General features: G+C 40.0%; 1 protein-coding gene across 10 annotated transcripts in view; it reads right to left on the bottom strand.

The window, feature by feature from the left end:
- The window catches only part of MPDZ (multiple PDZ domain crumbs cell polarity complex component), a 105,898-nt gene extending 88,345 nt beyond the window's left edge, over window positions 1-17,553 (bottom strand). For 6 of the 10 annotated variants that reach the window (XM_052700739.1, XM_052700738.1, XM_052700743.1 and 3 more), the window contains exons 1-3: window positions 17,432-17,552; window positions 9,574-9,659; window positions 8,807-8,973 (exon numbers count right to left, since the gene is read on the bottom strand). In XM_052700739.1, coding sequence (XP_052556699.1) covers window positions 8,807-8,973; window positions 9,574-9,589 — 183 coding nt within the window. In that variant the 5' untranslated portion in view covers window positions 9,590-9,659; window positions 17,432-17,552. Of the gene's footprint in view, window positions 1-8,806; window positions 8,974-9,573; window positions 9,660-14,298; window positions 14,416-17,431 lie in introns of all 10 variants that reach the window. The other 4 variants (XM_052700733.1, XM_052700735.1, XM_052700736.1 and 1 more) reach the window with 2 other exon arrangements.
- Between the last annotated feature and the right edge of the window lie 3,332 nt (window positions 17,554-20,885).

The raw sequence follows: 20,885 nt of genomic DNA, 5'->3' as shown, positions 1-20,885 counted from the left end.
TCTGATGGGTAAAGAACTGGCTAGAAGGGTGGTGAAGAAAATTAAATGCAGCTGGCAAACAGTCACAAATGGTGCGCCTAAGGCCTGTCTTCTTCAATTTCTCTGATAACCTGGATGCACCCTCAGTAAGTTTGCAGATGGCACCAAATTTGCACAAAGTGTCTATCTGCCCGGGGGAAGGAAGGCCCAGCAGAGTGATCTGGACAGGCTGGATAGCTGCGCTAGACCAAAGGGACGAAGTTCAACAAGATCAAATGCTGGCTCCTGCATTTTGGCCACAACAACCCCAGGCAACACTACTGGCTTGGGGCAGAGTGGCTGGAAGACCATGTAGAGGAAACAGACTTGGGGGTGTTGGTCAACACTCAGCTGAACGTGAGCCAGCAGTGGCCACCCCTCTAATGATATAGCCCAGGATACTATTTGCTTTTCGAGCTACATGAGCACACTGCTGGCTCATGTTAAGTTTTTCATCTATCAAGACCCCCAGGTCCTTCTCTGCAGGGCTGCTCTCAAGGACCACTCCTTCCAGTCTGTATGGATGCCTGGGATTCCTCCAGCCCAAGTGCAAAACTCTGCACTTTGCCGTGTCGAACCTCATCAGGTTCACCTGGGCTCACCTTTCCATCCTGTTGAGGTCCCTCTGAATGGCATCCCTTCCTTCCACCGTGTCAACCGCACCACTCAGCTTGGTGTCATCAGCAAACTTGCTGAAGGTGCACTCAATTCCATCATCAATGTCATTGATAAAGATGTTAAAGAGCACCAGTCCCAAGACAGACCCCTGGGAACACCACTTGTTACTGGCATCCAGCTGGACACAGAGCCATTGATGACCACCTTCTGTCTGCAGACTTTCAACCAGTTTCTTATCCATCAAGTGGTCCACCCATCAAATCCACATCCCTCCAATTTGGAGATAAGGATGTGGTGGGGGACCATTGCAAAGGCCTTGCCCAAGTCCAGGTAAATGACATTGGTCACCTTTCCGTTGTCGACCAATGCTGTCACTCCATAATACAAGGCCACCAGATTGGTCAAGCGTGACTTCCCCTGGTGAAGCCGTGCTGGCTGTCTTGGATCACACGCTCATTCCTCATGTGATCAAGCATGTCGTCCAGGAGGATCTGTTCCACAATCTTCCCGGGCACAGAGGTGAGGCTCACTGGCCTGTAGTTCACCGGGTGCTCCTTGCTCCTTTTCTTGTAAATGGGAGTGATGTGACCCTTCCTCCAGTTATCTGGAACCTCACCTGACAGCCACGACTTTTCAAATACGATGGAGAGAGGCTCAGCAACCACCTCAGCCAGCTCCTTCAGAACCTTGGGATGCACGCCATCCGGCCCCATAGACTTGTGCACATTCAGTCTCATGAGGCGGTCTTGGACCTGCTCTGTCCTCGCAGTGGGGGGGGGGGGGGAGACCACCCCAGTCCCCACCTAGAGGTTTAGGGATGCACAGCTCAGGGAAGTATAAAGTCATGCACTTGGGGAAGAATAAACAAGAATAAATCACACACACTTGGACAAGTTAGAGGACAACCTGTTGGGAAGGAGCTCTGTGAAGAAGAGCCTGCAGCACTGGAACAGGCTGCCCAGGGAGGTTGTGGAATTTCCTTCTCTGGAGATATTTAAGACCCGCCTGGACACCTACTTGTGTGAGCTGCTGTAGGGAACCTGCTTTGGCAGGGGGGTTGGACTCAATGATCTCTGGAGGTCCCTTCCAACCCCTACAGTTCTGTGATTCTGTGATTCAGGTTCTGGGGGACAACAGGTTGACCACATGTGAGAATACTTCTTTGTTTTTGGCTCAAAGTTTGCCATCTGAGGCATTTCTTGTGACAAGACCCTGACTTATCTAGGAGATGAGAGGCGGATGTTGCTGTGTGGCAGTCAACATCATTTGTGGACAAAGCATTTCTTTGGGGCTGTTTGCATTTGGAAGAGAATGACTATCACGGTAACTATCTCCCCCTTGCTTCCTACAGACCTACAGAGACAGTAGACTTTGCTTTTACTGCCCATCTCTCCTATTGCCTTCTTGCCTTCTATTGCTTTCCCTTCCCCATCTCCCTTAATGACTAGGACTTGTAATAAATTGATTGGGCTACGATTTGACCTGTTGTTTCTTAATCTCACATTGGGTATACATATATCATAGAACCTTCTCTCACTGATAATCGAAACAAGACACCATGAGCCAGCAGTGTGTCCTTGTGGCCAAGTAGGAAAATGGTATCCTGGAGTGCATTAAAGAGAGCATGGCCAACAGGTCAAGGGAGGTGATCCTCCTCCTCTACTCTGCCCCATTTAGGACTCATTGAGGTTCAGCTTTGGACTCCCCAGTTCAAAAAAAGACAGGCATTTCCTAGAAGGAATCCAATGGAGGGCTACAAAGATGATAAAGGTCCTGGAGCATCTCTTGTATAAGAAAAGGCCAGAAAAGGCCCAGGTCTCTTTAGCTTGAGGAAAAGCAGACTGTGGGCAGATCTGATTAATCTTTATAAATATCTATAGGGAGGTGGGAGGCTCTTCTTGGTGGTGTCCAGCAATAGGACACAATAGTGGCCTAAAAATTGAACACAGAAAGTTCCATACAAACACATGGAAGAACACCTTTAAAGTAAGGGTGACAGAGCACTGGAACAGGTTGCCAGAAAGGTCATGGAGTCTCCTGCTCCAAAGATACTCAAGATCTGTCTGGATGCTTATCTTTGTGACCTATTGTAAGGTGCTTTAGCAGAGGGGTTGGACACAACCTCTTGAGGTAACTTCCAACCCTTTCAATTCTGTGATTCCACGCCCACCTTACTGTCTGTAAGTCCAGATTTTTCCATTAATTTCTCTCAGAACTTTTCCATTTTACCATGATTTGCACACTTCTAGTATAAAAGCAATCCCAATCTGTTAAAGCCCTCTCTGGACAGAATGGTAATGTCCTTCCTGTTTCTGGAAGGCTCCTTTATACATACAAGTGTAGTGAGAAATACACAATTCTGGAAAAATCAGGTCACGTACAAAATAAACATATAAATCAAGAAAGCTTCAGTAATTCTATCCCAACCCTAAAATAAAACAGTTTAACAAGACATGAATGATGAAAAGATACTATGGTATTAGCTTGCTCAGATATAGAATACAGCACTTACCTGCTTACATGCATAAACAGCAAAGAAAAATAGAGCTGCACCTCAAAAATTAAGTAAAATATGTACCCCTCACTACCATTTGTAATACGTATTCTCTTTCAATCTGAAATCCTTCTCATCCATTCAGCATCCAGTACTACACAGTCTTCAGTACAGAGAGGAACTGCATGTGCATCCCACACAAAGTTCTATGAAGGTTTTGCTAGAACTGCTTAGCAGAGTATCACTTTAGGTAGATAGCTTCTCTGTTTCTAATGTTCAAGCAGCAGAATAGTCAAGATGACCATGTTATCTTACATTAAAACACATGACTAGTATCACCGTTTTCTACTTTAAGTAATTTTGAAGAGTTCTTACATGTGCAGTGTTCATTAAAACACATAATTTTCCACAGATATATATTAACTTTTTTTCTCTCTGGTAGAAAACTTTCACATCCTGTTGCTAGAACAGAAGTAGCAACAGATCAAATATTCATATTTTAGAGCCACATCATTTGTTTCCATAGCCAAAATCTCATTCAAATCACCAAAACAGTGCTCACTTTGTCAGCCTGACACACCGTCTCTTCTGTACACTTTATGAGCCAGCTAGTAAACTACTGCAAAGGTGTGAGAACTAAATGAACTTCTGTATTCCTTCTACCTTCCAACAAGTGCTGAGATGGAAGTTGTTCATGTTTTTTCTCAGATGTTTTTCCATTAGTAATTATTAACTCGATGATTCTGAAGACACTGGATAGCTTCTATTTGCATGACAGCTGACATACTGAACACCTATAATACCAATTTCAATACAAATTTGAAAAAGTTAATCTCAAACATTCAAGTAAAACTATGACTACAGCAAACTATAACGTAGTATCAAATCCCAACTGTTCTATAATAATTATCAGTAACATTTCATTTTTTCACCTTGTTTTTCCTTTAAAGAAATATGCATTCAGTGGAGGATGGGTTAACAAGGGAAGCTTCTGAACTGTGATGAAAGCTTTAAGAAAATTACCAAGCCATTAACAGAGTGAAGTTTTGTGTATGTATGTATGCATGAAAAAAAACTTTAGATTCATTTTCTCTTCTAAAATAAACATACACAAGCTCTAAAATCACTACCATTATAAAATGGCATTTATAATGACTTCAAGAGGTAAAATATTAGAATCCTCAGACAAATTAAAAACTTTCCTCCCTCCTCTCCCTTCAGATATAGGCTTATAGCTTGTAGCAGCTAGGAAGAACTGGTGTATATTATTGCTAATCATTGAAGCATTGGTCAGTTCTACAGGAGCAATAAGCCACACATTGAAATCTCAGGATGATAATGCTATTGTAGTTTCAAGAAAGAATTTTCAAAAAATGCAAGCTGCACTGCTTTGCAATAATAAAGTCACCATATTACCCTGGAGAAATAGCTTTATGGAAATGCAATCATGTAAGTACTGTACAAAAGAATATTGCTTTGTTTTATAATTTGGCCAATGATAATTGTCTGATTGGTTTCCTCCTTGCTGTGCATAACATCTGCAATATATGGACATAATGTGGCATAAGCAAAAAGATGACAAGGATAAAATTTTTAAGCACGATGAAGTCCATATCATAATCCTGCAGACAAATGCTGAATGTAATCAAACAGCACTTACATTTGGCCGTTCAAAACACTTTTAATAAAAATGAAACTATTCCAGTCATGCCTGTTACCTTATCAGCCTTCAAAGCTATGCAATCATCATTGCTAAAAACAAAAAAGAACAAATTCTTCCTTTATCTGCATTTTAGCGTCACTACATACACAATGAGGATACATTTCACTGAATACATCTGTGTGCTGAGCATCAAAAAAGTCAGTGAGAGCAAAGCAATATCAGAAGCATCAGAGCACACGTTAGCCCTGCAGCAACCCTGTGTGAGAAGTGGCGGGCGAGGACCTGCTGGCAGGCTCCCTGAAGGAGGCTCCTGAAGTGCCCCAAATTCTTCTCCAAAGGAGAAGGCAGTATGCACAAAAACACTGTGAAAGCAGCACCAAAACCTCCTTTAAGTTTCCTGCAAAACAAGCAGCAGTAATACATGCAGAACCCTACTCCTCAGCAGCGCTTCGAAGCACTCCTGGTAACTGTCTTCACCCCCCCCAGAGCTCTGTCCTCACAGGGGTATAAAGCAAACAATAACAATACATTTTTTTAAAAAATAAGCATGTGAGGAGTGTAGCCAAGCCAAAGGATTTTTTGTTCTGGTAGAGAGAGAAGGAGAAAAGGAGGCAGTGGATGAGCAAGAGACGGAAAGGAAAAGAGGTGGTAGACAATGTTTGCCAGCACTGTTTTCTTTAGTATCTTTTATATAGAAAATACTGCTGAAAGACCTAGAAAATTCAAAATATCACCATTTCTGCTACTCTTTGTCAGTCTCTCAACTCCCAACAGCAAGACTGCTCTTCAAAAGCTGAAAACATTCACAGAAGAGTATGGTTGCTAAGAAAGAGGAAAAAAAATCTCCCTGCTTCAGTGCTCTTCAACTCAAGTGACAGGTGAAGTCAGGAGAGCAATTCTCTATCAAATATTCTTTAAACATTCCTAGATTTTTCCCACTCAAGTTTCTAAATCTGCAGATATAAATCTGCAGAGTAAATAAATCCTGTTTGCTCATCTAAGGAAAAAAAAACACTATATTGTTAAAACACCTGCCAATAGGCAGCAAAGCATCAGACTTGCTGACTTCTGCATTTTGCCTCAGCAACATACAAATGAAGCAACATACCACTCAGCCTACACTCCCCACTGAACAAAAACGCAAACTCAAAAGGCTGTTGTTAAGCACACATCAATACTTAAGGGAATCAGTTCCCAGTTAACACACAGAAGCTTAAAGGAAAAACAAGAGAGCAAATCTGAAGAAGTGTCTGTACAGAGATAGTCATTTCTCAGATACCCTCTAGATGTTTAAAAGATCCCTTATCTAGGGAAAAAAAAAACAAACAAGGAGGAAACCGAGCACTTTAGACTATAAAAATGGCAGTAGCAACCATTGTATCTGAATGCTAGAACTCTGTACTTACATCTTAGGAAAACATAACAGATGTTTACAAAATTGCCAGGTCATTTTCCAGATCTGAACAAACAGAAGATGATCTCACAGTTATCTTTATGCCTTCCAGGCTGGATATTAGGAAAAATTTCTTCTTAGAAAGTGTAGTAAGGCATTGAAATAGGTTGTCCAGAGAAGTGGACATGTCTGGAGGTGTTTAAGAAAAATTTACATGTGGCACCTAGAGATATGGCTTAGTGACCTTGGTGGTGATGGGTCGATGGTCGGACTACATCATCTTAGTGGTCTTTTACCATAATGATTCTGATTCCAGATGCTGTGCCTCAAGACAGAAATATGTCTTTCCCTCAATTTTATGAAACCACCATCAGCCCACAAATCTCTGTTGGAACACTCACAATTAATCAGTTCAATTAAGAAAATTAATTGCCATCATTTCTTCTCTACTCCCATCTTCTTTTTCACACCTATACTTTCTTGACAGAGGGTTTTCTCCTGAGAATTTTGCAGTAGTCTTGGAGCTCTTTAAGAACTCTACACTTATTAAAAGCACATTAACAATTTAACAGACTGTCACTTACAATACACCTTAACAGACAGACCCTGGCTCAACTTTTAGAATAGCCTGTTGCACATGCAAGAAATTTAGTGACCTCAGTCTGCAGCAGATAGAGACTGTAACAACCATCCACTGCACTACTCAGCACCATTTCACAAGCCTTGCTGCTTTCACTAACTTAAGAGTTCCAAGAGCACAATGCCTTTCCAGATATGAAAAGAAAACTGAAGAGTGGCCCTGAACTTTAGCAAATTGCAACTTTGAAAACACTAACAAAGTTGGTCTTCTGAAATAACTATTTCATTATTTTATTCTTTGGCTTGTTTCAAGATTATTTGTAGGCATTTATATAAAGCAGAGAAGAAACAGACAATTTCATGTTACACAGTAGGGGAAAAAAAAAAAACAGGAAAAAAAAAGGACACTCTCTAAAGAGATAACAAAAATTTGAGAATGGAAACTTGTAATTGCATATTCAGATGTTTATACAAGCATAAAGAAATTCACATACAACTAGTTCTATCAGCTAGACTGGGTATGTGTGCAGTCCACTGAATTTACTGCACAGATAAAAAACCTGTGGGTTTAGGGCTGCAGTTGAAATGATTTTTTTATTTTTTTTTTAAATACATTTCTGAAATTAACTATAGAATATTGGTAGTGGCTCATTAGGTTGAATTTAGAAAAACAAGTATTTTTTAACAACAAAAACATTGTCAGTAAGCGAAAATTGATCTACCTTTTCAGCAAACACATGCTAGTGCTTCAGGGATATCTTGTTTTTGGACTGTACAAACCCACAGACATTACCACAGAATTAACTGCATGTTTTTGGATGTCAGTTCCCAAACTACAGAGCCTCAAAGAACCTCTCAGAAGAGCTTTTCATCAAGACCTTTTTAATCACTCCAAATTTATATGTCATCACATATAAAAAAAACTGCAAAATTAAAAAAATAAAAACAACCAACCCTACACATAGTCATGTATGGCACTGCAGACACCACACCACCATTTATGTAACAAATACCATATTTGTTAGTGTAAAATAGATATTCAAGATAATCTACAGGGAACAGTAAAGTGCCATGCAGCTGTCGCAACCTCAGGAGCACAAAGGCTCCTCTTGCCAGATACACTCTATCAAGAGACAAGATGCAGGTCCACTATTCAATAAGGTCAACATGCAGAGTATCCCTCCTTCTGCTTCACCATTTCTCCCTGCTAGCCACATGTGCTAAGTTTGCCCTCATGAGGTATGTTTTAGGAGCTCAAATGTTGCACATTCCACTGTTACAGAACACGGCACTTCAGACCAGAGAGTGATGAGAATATACATTATGCAAAGAAAAACAGGTTTCTTTTTCCACCTGCTTCACGCTGTTGAAAGCATCTAAACTGACCTGAAGCCTGTAAGAAGCATTTCTGGCTATACTTAAAGAATAAGGAATAGCTCTGTGGGAGCTGGCTGTATGTGAAAAGCAGGTTAGCAAGTTACAGGGTTATAACAATAACAAATAATCATCAGCTTATGGTTGGATTTGATGGAGGTCTTTTCCAATCTTACTGATTCTACAATACATAATTATGCCAATAAAAATAAGATGCCCCCTCTGAAGAAAGGTAGAAAAGTGATACTTAAATTCTTGAGCAATTGGAAAGGAGGTAGGACATCTTGCTTCTTTTCAATCTCTTATAGAAAGAAAAATATAAATGCATCTTCTGAAGCCAGTATTCCATAAGAATGAATGAAAGAACAAACAAAACACATTACCTCCTTTTCAAAGACAGTGGCAGTAGGCGATACATTAACTTATGACCCAATATCATCATTTCCCCCCCACTGCACACAATAACTTACAAGCATGTACGTAAAAAAACGTATGCATATTCTATGTTTGATGGGACATAATAAAAGCCCAGAAATGTAACTAGGTGTGTCCTCCTTTGTTCTCCAAAGCTTTTAATCAGATCTTTAATTAATTTCAATATTCACCATGCAAAAGGACATACAGTTCTTACACTTTCCTCTTGTGTCCGGGAGGCTAATTTTCCTACCTGATCTCTCAGCTGTTGAACGGAAGTTTGAAGGCTGAGAATTTGATTAAAAAGCGGACTCTGCAGCACTGATTTCAGTAAGTTCAGTTTTTCCTCATTTGCGATGTCACCTCGATCCCGAAGCTTTGCCTGTAAGCGTTCCACAGCCTGGAGGGCCCGATGTGTATCTGTAGCAACATTCACTCAAGTCAGTGGCAGTTCAGAAACAGCCATACTGAAAGCACATAAATTTTATTAAATACCTCTTTTTTTTCAAAATACAGAGGTCTATAAGGGTTTTTGTTCAGAACTGAACCAAATATGTCTTAATGAATTACGAAGTCAGAGAAGAGCACAAAGCAGAAGGCAAATAATAAGATGGCTGTTACTTTTGTTGGCTTTTTTCTTTCTTCCATTAATTACTAGGTTGCAAGAAAGTAAAAATTTTTCATTAAAATTCAGTACAGGAATTGTGGCTATAGGCAACTGCAAATAAAATCAAACAAGAATACCCCTAAAAAGATGTCTTCTTCCACACAGACCTTTTAAAAGGTCTTTTTTTCTAGTCTTTTAAAAAAGACAACTAGGGAAAAAAATAAATTAATTAAATAAATGACATCTTTTTGTTTCCTAATTCTAAAAGCAAACAAACAAAAAATTGCCAAGCATTTGTCATAAAACCCACCTCATTTATATACACCAATAACCTGTAACTATTACATCTGCACAATACATCTGACAAATACAGTGAGAAATTATAATTAAGCAAAAAAAAAAAAAAAAATTACCAATTGTTTCCAACATGTTCTCTATTTCTGCTTCTCAGCTCCTATTCCAACACAGAAAGCACATACAAATATTGTCCTGGTTTTTCCTGAAAAAGGAAACACAAGGAAACTGTCAGATGTAGAATACAAAGTAGAGAGCTCCAAATGAAAAAAAATTAACTTCTGAAACCAACTGCCATGCCCTCAAAACAACAGCCCACTAAAACTACATCTCCTTCAGGTAATTTATTTCTGCATTTCCATATCAAAGATCCTGTCTGCATAATGTTGCACAACATGCCCTGCAATGCTTTAATCAGAAGGTATGAATCACAGCTGCCACTGAGACTTCACAGCATTTCATTGCTTTCCCTTTCAGCGATTCATAAAAACATTCCCTGCAGGTTCAGTTTTCAAGCTCTGTGTTGACAATATCAGGTGCATGAACCTAAGTAGAAATCCATGAGTCACAAAGCATTACTGCTATCAAATTTCAGAGCTGTCACACTACTACGTCCAGAACTCATGCTATAACCTCCACTACTTACATATGCCTGTATTAAGAGTCAGATATGGTTGATGAATGATCTTTGCCAACACAAATTTACAGGCAGGAAACTCTACCTTACAAAGAATCTGAAACTGATCAGTATTTTGTGAGTTTGGGGAATTTGAGTGGTTTTCCTTTGCTTGTTTGGTGTTTTTGTAATGTTGCTCAGAAATTTGTGATTTTGTATGAGCGGGAGAGTCTGCCCATCCACAGCTGTGATAGAGACTGTGATGGAGGTAAATGAAGTGAGAAATCCAAATACCATTGTAGGTGCATGAACCAACATGTGCTTTTTATTTATTTACCCTTCCCAACAGTACTTTTGTTTTCTTGGTAACAGGAAAGTAGTTTAAGATAGTAAATCAACTTGAATCTGGTAAAGAAAGTACCATACAGAAAACAGCACTCAGAAAGAGCTAAGCACCCAGGAAAAACGACTTTCTTCCTTGAAGAGGATAATAAAGAAAGGTTGACAGATCTGTTGACAGATCTCTGGGCACAAGAGAGTAACTAAAATTCAAAAGGGCCATTAGCCATAGAAGCTGAGCATGAAAGCATAATCAATCCCCACAAGAAAAGTAAGAAAAAAAAGTTGTCAACATAAACTTGCTTACAGTCTGAAAAGAAAAAACAAATCAAGTGGTTTTTAAATGCTTTCAGGTTCTACTGCCAGATTTCCCTACTTTCAGTATGTCTTAAGCTCCATATCAGTTTACATTTATGGCATACGGATTTACGAATACAGTGCTACAGAAACACTGATTATCACTTTCAGGACAATATATCACTTAGAAGTAGGCATAAAATTTGAATCCTTTCAATCCTTTTCCATTATACAAGTTACACAAACACGCACATCAATAATTAATAAAATAATACTTCACGAGTTTGTTTTCTTACTTAACAAGGTAAATCCCAGCACACAACTACCAGATCTGAAAACAAAACCAAAGAATATCTTGCGTTTTCACCTGTTCACCCTTCAAAGTAAGACTGTCTATTTAACAGGAAGGGTTGTATGAAGTTACTAAAAAATTAATAAGGTGGTTTTCCCCTAACCTGAAACACCAATAGCTTTTACTTTCAAATGAAAAAACTATTATCACACAGTAAGTTCAGAGCCCCTATTTACAAGTAGAGACATTTACAAGTAGTATTCACAGGTCTTTTTCTCAGTGGCAGTGCCAATTAAAGTTCTTTCCTGCTTCACCCTTCTACTTCTATCTGTACAAATGTTTATACAGCTGCGTTTTAGATCCAATCAGAAAAATGCACGACACAAATATGGAGACTACTACTCAGTCATTTCAGTCCCATCACCCTGCACACGTACATGCACACAGCCATCATATCTTCAACTCTCAAATGTTGAGGAACTAACCAGCAAAAACAAAGTTATTTGTACCTCAGGCCTTCTGCTTCAGACCTCTAAGAATCTCAAGAAGAGGAGACATCTTTTAGAGATGGTGGGTATTACGTTACATCATGATTCAACTTGCCTATTTCTATTGTGCTGTGAAAGGCATGTTTACAAGCAATAAAATGGACAGGGTCACCACTGTATTGGTGCACCCCCAGAATAATCATCACTGATGATCTGAAATTGAAGCATTCTCAACACAGACACTTATTAACTGAAGTCACTAAGTATATAATTCTAGAGATAGAGATGATCCTACTTAATCTGCAATGAAAAAATTGCTGAGCACTGCTAAGACTCTCACGATACACTTTTCACTTACCTCGTGCATTAGAGGCAGGAAAACTGCCCCAGAGCCATCTTAGTGCCAGTAACTCAGTTTTTAACTCTCACTTTATTTTACTTCTCCTTAACTCTCCTTGTTTCGTTTTTGTACTGGAAGGGATTGACTCCTTAGCTGATCCATCTAATGCTTCTGTCGACCACAGCTCAAGGAAGGATCAAGAGAGGAACTGCTGTCAGAATGCTTTCCTTCAGGACACTTCCACTGAAGCAGAAGCAGTGCCTTAAGGCACACCAGTATTCATATATCATAGTTCAAAATGATACCCCTTGCTCTGTGCACACTCTGGCATGGTGAAAACCCACTCAACTCTGTTTCTGCTGCACCACATCCATGCTAACAATGGGGATCTGTCAGCACCAGTTTAGTGGCACATCAACCTAGCCACAGTACAAGGGAAGCAAACGTGCAGCTGCCCAAGATGTGTCCATAGTCACCACTCCCACCCACCACAGCAACAACTCCTGGTCTTTAACACAGCACACTTCTAGGAATTTCAGTAATAATGCACCGAGCAAACCTTGTCCAGAGAGAAATATGGAGACAACTCTGTGTTGGAATAAGTAAATCTTTCATTTGCTACAGTGAATATTATCATAATACCATCACAAATTCTAGACGCATGTATGAATGAGAGGCGGTTTCTGATCATGTCATTTTTTATACTCCTGGCTGCCTGTATCACAGGAGTCCAAAGCCAAAACCTGCCCTTCTATACATGACACAAACACCAGTCTTGACCCAAAGAGCTCAAAGAAGATTTAACTATTTATGTGTTCTAGAGCTAAAGTTCACTAATCTCATCACAGTAATAAAAACATTGACTGACTTAGACTTTTTTATCCACTACTGGAAGAAGCACTGCTAAATGAACAGCAAATTAATTCAGTGTTTCCAAAGACACAGGTGTGACTTTTAAAAATAGCCACTTTACCCCTTTACTCCTGTTTTACAGTAAAAAAAAAGTAAAATAAACACACAAGTAGTTTTAGCTAAATACACAACGAGAAACTTAATCTTCCACTAAGCTTGCACAAAAGCTAAAGATAATCCCCTTCATCATATAATCATTAATACATTTGCACTTCTAAAATTTGACTCTTCCTGTGCTAACACACAAAAATGTGTTTCATACGCATCTCTCCCCAACTGCAGCTGCTCTTCTCATAGAACAGCTGCCAGATAAACGCTGCAGCCCTGGATTCGTAGTGCCCGTGCCTAAAGCACTCAAATATCCATAGGTTTAAGAATTTTAAAAATAGACACAAAATGTATGCTCAATACCTCCTTTTCATGGCAATCATGCAAACCTTATTAAACGGAACACCCAGAAGACTCGTGAAAAAGGAAAAGATGAGTTCCTTCTAGTTATGGCTCTTTCACACCTGATCAATTCCTACACAAGGAAACTTCCTCCTTTGTATTTACACATGCTCCATCTACAATTTCACAAATCCATTTCAGATAATACCTTGGAAACTCATGCTCACAGCACTGGATTAGCAAACATGTGATTCCAAAGATAGAAAACAGAGTAATAGGCTTTGCCTTGTAGCTCCTGCATTACTTTATATGCGCTCAAAATACAAAGGAAATGCCTATCCTAAAAGCAATCTCCAGGTCCAAACTTTGGCAAGGAGCTGCATGAGATTAAAATCAAATCTGACTCAGTATAGCAACATGGTAATCAAAGCTTATACTCTGCAGATGCTAAGAAGAGTATTTGAAAAATTCTAATTAAATTTCAGCACCCAGGACTGAATTTGGCTGGGAAAGAGGTATCCTTTCTTACTTTATTTTTATCCCATGCCTTTCTATTCCCCTGCTTTCTGGCTGTCACTCAAACAGCATACTGTGTTAGCTCTGCGTGGCAGAAGAATGAAAACCAAACCACATAGGAAACAGAAGACACTGACTACCAGGAGACCTTCTGTATTGCTTTCAATTTCACTGAGCTTTTCTGTTTCACCCAGCTACCTCTCTCACCCTGGATAACATCCCTGTGAAGAAAATTACAGTGATCCTCAGACTTCTGGAAAACGTCTTGGCAATACAAAGACATCTGAAACCATTCAAGCTCATCTGAAAGATCTCACGCTTCCTATTTTTCCACTGCTACAAAAGGCAATTCTGCTGTTCATACAGCACTTCCAAGGACTCCCAGAAGTATTAGACAGGCTCAACAACTGTATTCTGACAAGTACAGCCTTCACTATTCACAGTGACAGTGATAAACACACTTGAGCACAGAGGATGAAAAAAAAAGGGAAAAATAAGAGGAATAAGAAGCAAGCAGTGGAAAAGAATTGAGTTAACAAAAAAAGGCTAGCCTGTTTCCACAAGACACGAATAGGCAGAATTAACATCAACTACCTGTTTCATCAGCAGAGGGACTGCACACTTGTCTATGACAGAAGAGAACTGACACAATACCTGTAAAATCTATTGGAAAAGGCTTTGTATAAACAAAATTAAGTGCCACAAAGAGCAAAGAAGATCTCCACTGACTGTCAGGAATGTAACAGGAAAGTGTGAGAAGTCTGAAATACACTGAAAAACATTAGAAATACAGGATTAGTAAAAGCTATATTAAAGGAAAACTGTTCCAAAACATTCAAGGCAGAAACAAAAAGCCAGTTCACAAAACTGACAGACAAGCTGTATGGAGACTATAAGCAGTTTGTAAACTGACAATGCTAGCCTCCTGAAACTCAGAAAAACACTGAATGCATAAAAAACTTGTAAAAGGTGACAGCAGCAGCTCTGTATCTCAGAGGAAAGTATAGCAGTAAAGCTAAACAACTATGAAAACCAGATTGTGAACATTCAACTATTTTATCTTCTGCACACACCACACTAACATTTTAAGAAAACTGGCAAAACTTTCAGATAAATGTACAATCTCTTTGTTTCTCTTTAATTAATAATATTCTGTAATAGTCAAGAGTTCTACATGAATGTTTTATGCTAGCTGATGTGCAGGTTACAACTGTAACCCAGAAGTGGGCCTAAACAACACCTATTACTTCCATTTGCAGATAAACATATGTAATGCAAAGTATTTACAAGTGACTGGTAAAGAGTTTTGCAAACATAACAAAACAAGAACAAACAAACAAGCCAACAAGGCAGAGGAATTTTTTTTTTTTTTGGTGTACTAGGGAAAATAATAAACAGATGATCTGCTCACAAAAAAAGAAATATTGCAGTAAATAAATTGAGATTAATTGAAATAATTTTCTTCAAACATTAGAAATGCAGGATTAGCTTCAGAAACTGAAAAGCAGCTTTTCAGCATACACAAAATATATGTGACACTATACATCCCAAGCCATTCTAAATAACTTAGGCATGGTTCATATTGCCTACTTACTTTTCCAATATAAAGAGTTGATTACCAAATTCATTAAATTTAGATGAACTTAATTAAACACAGCTTCTACATCACAGAAGTTGCATCTCTTAACATATATTGGATTCCTCATAGAGGTAAAAACAGGATATGTAAATGGTGAAAAGAAAAGAAAAGAAAAGAAAAGAAAAGAAAAGAAAAGAAAAGAAAAGAAAAGAAAAGAAAAGAAAAGAAAAGAAAAGAAAAGAAAAGAAAAGAAAAGAAAAGAAAAGAAAAGAAAAGAAAAGAAAAGAAAAGAAAAGAAAAGAAAAGAAAAGAAAAGAAAAGAAAAAAAGCCTCACTGTAAAGCCAATGAGGAGTCATCATTTTTCTTACAAACCAAAAATGCTGCAGAACTCCTATCACATACTGTGAAAATAATGGAAGAATCACACAGGAAGTCATTACAGCACATAACCAGAATACGATACAAGGTGGCTTGGATACCAGAACTGAGTCTACATTATCAGCTTGGAATCGTATTTGCTGAAACTGCTTCAGTAGGGTGGTTCACAGGAAAGCCAATTAGTGTAATGCATATCATCTTTAGAATTTAAAATTTTCTTGCATGAGATATAGACCATATAATTTCAAACATTTTTAATTTTGGTTTTCAATGCACTCATTGCTCCACAGAATTCACAAACACTGCCATACTGAAAATAAAGAACATCAATTAGTATGTAAGTAGTGCAGCTCTTTTTTTCTCCCATGCTGAAATTGATCTAGCTTTCCCAGTGCACTGTTACGTGAAGAGAGAATGTATCCAGTTCCCCTAGAAAAGCTTCTTGAGAGCATAAAGGAAGCCAGCAGAAACACTGCTGTATCAGAAACATTGGCTGTAATCAGTAAATGTTACATGTGTGCCCTGCTAGTGCAATATGGAGATACGAAATAATTGTTACCCATTGTTGGGGTAGAACGCTGAAAACTACAATGCTTCTCTGATGTTCTCTGCCATTAAAGCACTGCTACTGAACACCTACATTAATATGCCCTGAGGCGTTTTTGTTCTGCATTCTTGTTCGCTTAATGCTATGTTACTTTCCACTTCTGTAGGGAAATGACGTTTCCCAGACACATTTTACTACTTTTCCGGGTATTTGTTTAGAGTCTTTGCTCCCTAAAAGTTGTTACCTTGGAAAATGCCCTGCTGATATGGAAACCACAAGGCATTACACAACAGGCTGCCACAATAGCTGAAACCAGGCCCTTTCACTTGGCCCATCCACTGCTTTGCTGGGCAAAGAACTCTGCCTATCCCCTCCAGTACCACGGCTAGGAATAACGTTTTCTTTTCAGCAACTTATGCTAACAAAATCTCTTGCATGTACTAAGAAGCAAAAGGGATGATGAGGTTCTGTTTTTAGAAGCTGAAAGGGAAAAAAGAATGCAGCTCTGCTCAGCCAGGCTGCAAATCAATCTTATGAAACGCAGTACACAGAGTTCACAGGGTCAGCTCTGCGAGAGCTTTTCTTGCGTATTATTCCTTCCAGTAACACAGGAACGTACTGGAAGCGGAAGGGAAAACCACCCTAGACAGAAAGCATCCCATACAGCAAGCCCTTTTCTTCACACAGCCTCACACATCAGAAGGCAAGACTAAGAAGACCTCGCACTCACTCTGCTGAAAGGACCGTGCCCTGAACGCACGCTCAGGGACCAACAACAGCGGGATCCGGCGCTGCAAGAAGCGCCTGGCACCCGCGGATAGCGGTATCCGCAGAGGAAGCGCAGGACCCCGAGAAGCCCATCAGCGCCTACCGAGCCCCTCGAACGAGGCCACTCAAGGGAAACAGCGGCTGCGAGCGGCCGCGGGGAGGAGACATCCTCCAGGGATGGGAACTGCCCGCCGGAAGGGGGGAAGGAGAGCGAGAGAAGGAGGCGCTCAGGGACCTTTCCTCCCGCGGTCGCCGTGTGACGCGCGGACGGCTGCCTCGACCAGGCCCGCAGCCGCCCGCCAGCCGCAGGCCGTGCCGCGGCCCCGGGAGCGGGGAGCAACAGGCTCGCCCCCCCGCGGCCTTTCTCCTCCTCCAGAACGCCCCGCCCGCCGAGCCACAACATGACGACAAAACTTCGCGAATAAATACACTTAAAGAGCTGACTCGCAACTCCGCACGGCCGGCGCGCCATTTTCCAAGCTCTTCTCCCCGCAGCCCCTTACGTCCCGCTTACCCGGCGGCTCCGCGGGCCCCGCTCTCCGCCGTCGCCCTCCCCGTCCCCGAGTAACGGCGCCGCGCCGCGGGGAAGCACGCTCGGGCACGCCCCGACGGCCTGAAATCTAATCCTGCCCGCCGCCCCCCCGGGCCGGCCCTGCAGCACCACCCGGCGCATCTCGGGGGGCGGGGTGGGCTGAGCTGTTCTGCTTTGCTCGCCCGTTGCGCGGATGCGTTCGGAAAGAGCTGTTCCTCAGACGAAAACAACAGCACGGTTAAAGAGTCAGCGGTAGGACAAGAGGGAGCGGTTTTAAACTGAGGAAGGGGAGATTTAGGTTTGATGTGTTTTCTCTGTGCCCAGAGAAGCTCTGGGTGCCCCATCCCTGCAGGCGCTCAGGTCCGTGCTGGACTGGGCCCCGGCTGGCAGCTGAGCTGGGGTGCGGGAGCCCTGCCCAAGGCGACGGTCTGGGGGCTCCCGGGGAAGGGGCGGTTGCGGTCTTCCTCTTCCGATCCATTCTATGTCTGCTGGAGGTGAACTGCTGTCCTGCAGTGAAAATGATCCGGGTACTTGCGCGTTCACAAGCCGAGCACTTTTCATGCAAATTTAAAGGAACGCCCCTCTTTGTACATTTAGTGTTTTTGGTATTCCATCTGATAGATCGCCCTTTGCAAAAAGCTGGCTCTCCAGGCAGTATTTCTCATTACAGCCAGCAGAACTCCAAGTGATCCTGTTACTGTGCTGCATTTTAAAACCTGTGTGTAATCAAGTGTTTAAAAATCATTCTTCCAGTTCATGACTTTGAAAAAATTAATAATTTTCAGTGTTTAACTCACAGTTTGCACTATTCCATCCAATGTCTTTTGATGAGCATTTGCCCATCAGATCAAATACTAAGGTTGTGTTTGATTTATCTGGAGCTGTGAACACTGTATGAATTGTGTCACCTGCATTCCGTGTTCCATCAGACTTCAGTGACTCTAGAATAAAGTCTTCAATAGAAATTCATCAGCGTGTGTCATTATTCAACAATGAATTCACTAAATGCAAAGTCAGACAGCTATTCTTTTTGTTTATTCATATATGTATATATATAAAACAATTGTTGTTTATGTAACAATATAATTATATAATTGTTTTCTAAACTATTGCTTACTGAAATAAAATGTGGTGATGTCAGGAAGTTTATTTGGAGTTTAAAAAGTCAAAATTGGGTGTGATAGTGTTTTACACCTAATGCTCAATATCCCTTGTATAACAGTCCCTCCCAGGACAACCTGTGTTTGTGTGGGATATACCTTCCAGATCGTTACCATAGGCAGTACTGAAAGTATTAGCGTGGGCTTAGTTGCATTCACATACTTGTACTTGCAAAGGTGGATTTCTCAGTAAACATTAAACACATCTATACCTTAAACATACATTGCAGCAAAATAATGTTTTCACTTACAATAGCTGATGATTGAAGTCAAGTTGTCCAGTAACAGATCAAGCAAATAGCATAGAAAACTGGGTTTGGGTTTGGACTACACGACTGATCTGGAGCATATTCATGCTAACAGGTTTAGATAGATTGCAACAATAATTACTCACTTGTTTCTTGTTTTTACCAGAAATAAATTTTACTGGTTCCACAGTAAGGAAACTATGTAACCTCTCTGGAACTTTTCTGCAAACAGGAGGTCTTATGCTATTAACAAGTACCCAGGATGGGCTTGATGTTGTGCGACTAATGCACAACATTAAAATTGCATTGTAGCTGTGTTAGTATAAGTAGAATATTAATATTTGCAGTTTTGAAGGATGCTGTCCTCAGAATCTGGAGGAAGAGAATCTCGTACTTTAAGCTTAAATGAGTTTGTGAGCTATTGAATGAATGCATACATCTACATACATCTACATACATTTGTCACGTGATTTTAAAATAAAAGTGCAAACAGCTTTTTAAAATGCAAGCCTTCCTCAAGAGTCCATTACTACAAAATCCATTATGTTGTATTCTGTTAGGAAGACTTATTAAAAAGACGATTTAGGGGACCTTAAAACAGTGACAACACAGCCAAGCACTTGCTATTATTGTCTCCAGTAATATTAACTTATTTATTATGACAATGAAAGAGTACTGGAACAGGCAGCCCAGGGAGGTTGTGGAGTCTCCTTCTTTGGAGATACTCAAAACCTTTCTGGACACTTTCCTATGTGACCTGCTGAGGGGAACCAGCTGTATCAGGGAGGAGGTTGGACTTGGTGATCTCAAGCTCCTTCCAATTCTACGCAACCCCTACGATTCTGTGCTTCATTTCTCAGGATAATCTAAAATATACTGCTGGTAGAATTGTGAATACTCCATGAGATGTCTACTCTCTGAATTCTTTTAGCACAATTAAGAGGACTCTGCTTAGATTTATTAGAAGACACGAAGGAGAAGTAAACTCAGAAGAAAAGTCCTCACAGAAAACTAAGACATTTTTTGTGTCCATTAAATCACTCATTAGGGGACTGTTGAGAATCCAATCTGAAATGGATACAGGATTTAAAAAATGAAATGAGAGTAAGCTCCTAATCCTGTTGTACCTCAGTCATAAACACTGACTTCACTGCAAAATGGTATTTCCTACTAAACCTCTTTGACAACATTTTTGGCACAACTCATGTATTTCCTAGCAAAAAAAAAAAAAAAAAAAAAAAAAAAAAAAAAAAAAAAGATGTATTCATGAAAGCAATTGTATAGTTTTATCACACTGAATTGTGTATGAATACTGTGTGGGTATTTTTTTTTACTGCACAGCATTTTTATATGGAAGTTTCAATTGGATGTCTTACCTACAGAATTCATAGAACACGTATTTTAGGGGCCTATATGTCTCTCCTGAGAAAGAGGACTCATATATGTATTTATAATGTGCTTATGCTTGAAAAATTCCAACTCTGAACTTATAGACAAGAGTCTGATAAATCTTTCTCATAAACACTAACCTAATTAAGAGTTGAATGCATTCTGCTTTTACATGCTTAGTCTTCAGTACTTACAGCATATTTTTGTTAATGGTTATGCACATGTACTCATTCACAGGCACAATATTACGCTTCTGAGTAGAGCACTTACATGAAATTTAGGTTAAACACCACTCAAAATCATTCTTGTCAGAAAATGTTAAGGATTATTATAGATCAAATCTTATTTCCAAATGTACACATCAAGAGTAGTCAGTAGCATTAAACAGAATTAGACTGCAGAAAACCATCATGAGATCAAAGGTAACTGTGTTCCCAATTATTGTAATTTCTAGTCTAAATATATTAAGTGTGTGGTTATGCGTTCTAACTTTATCTGTCCAAATAAATGTTATTTTTCATGGAGGTGACTAGAATAAAATACATTTTCCAGAAATTATATTGGCAGAAGTACACAATCGAACTAAACATAACACTTTTCTCCTCCATCATCTCAACATAAAACTTCCACTTCGGAAGC

Source organism: Tympanuchus pallidicinctus, unplaced genomic scaffold, assembly GCF_026119805.1.
Source record: "Tympanuchus pallidicinctus isolate F22 unplaced genomic scaffold, pur_lepc_1.0 scaffold4, whole genome shotgun sequence".
Lineage (NCBI taxonomy): Eukaryota > Metazoa > Chordata > Aves > Galliformes > Phasianidae > Tympanuchus > Tympanuchus pallidicinctus.
Note: the sequence above shows the minus strand (reverse complement) of the source record. Positions and strands in the feature narration are given on the sequence as shown.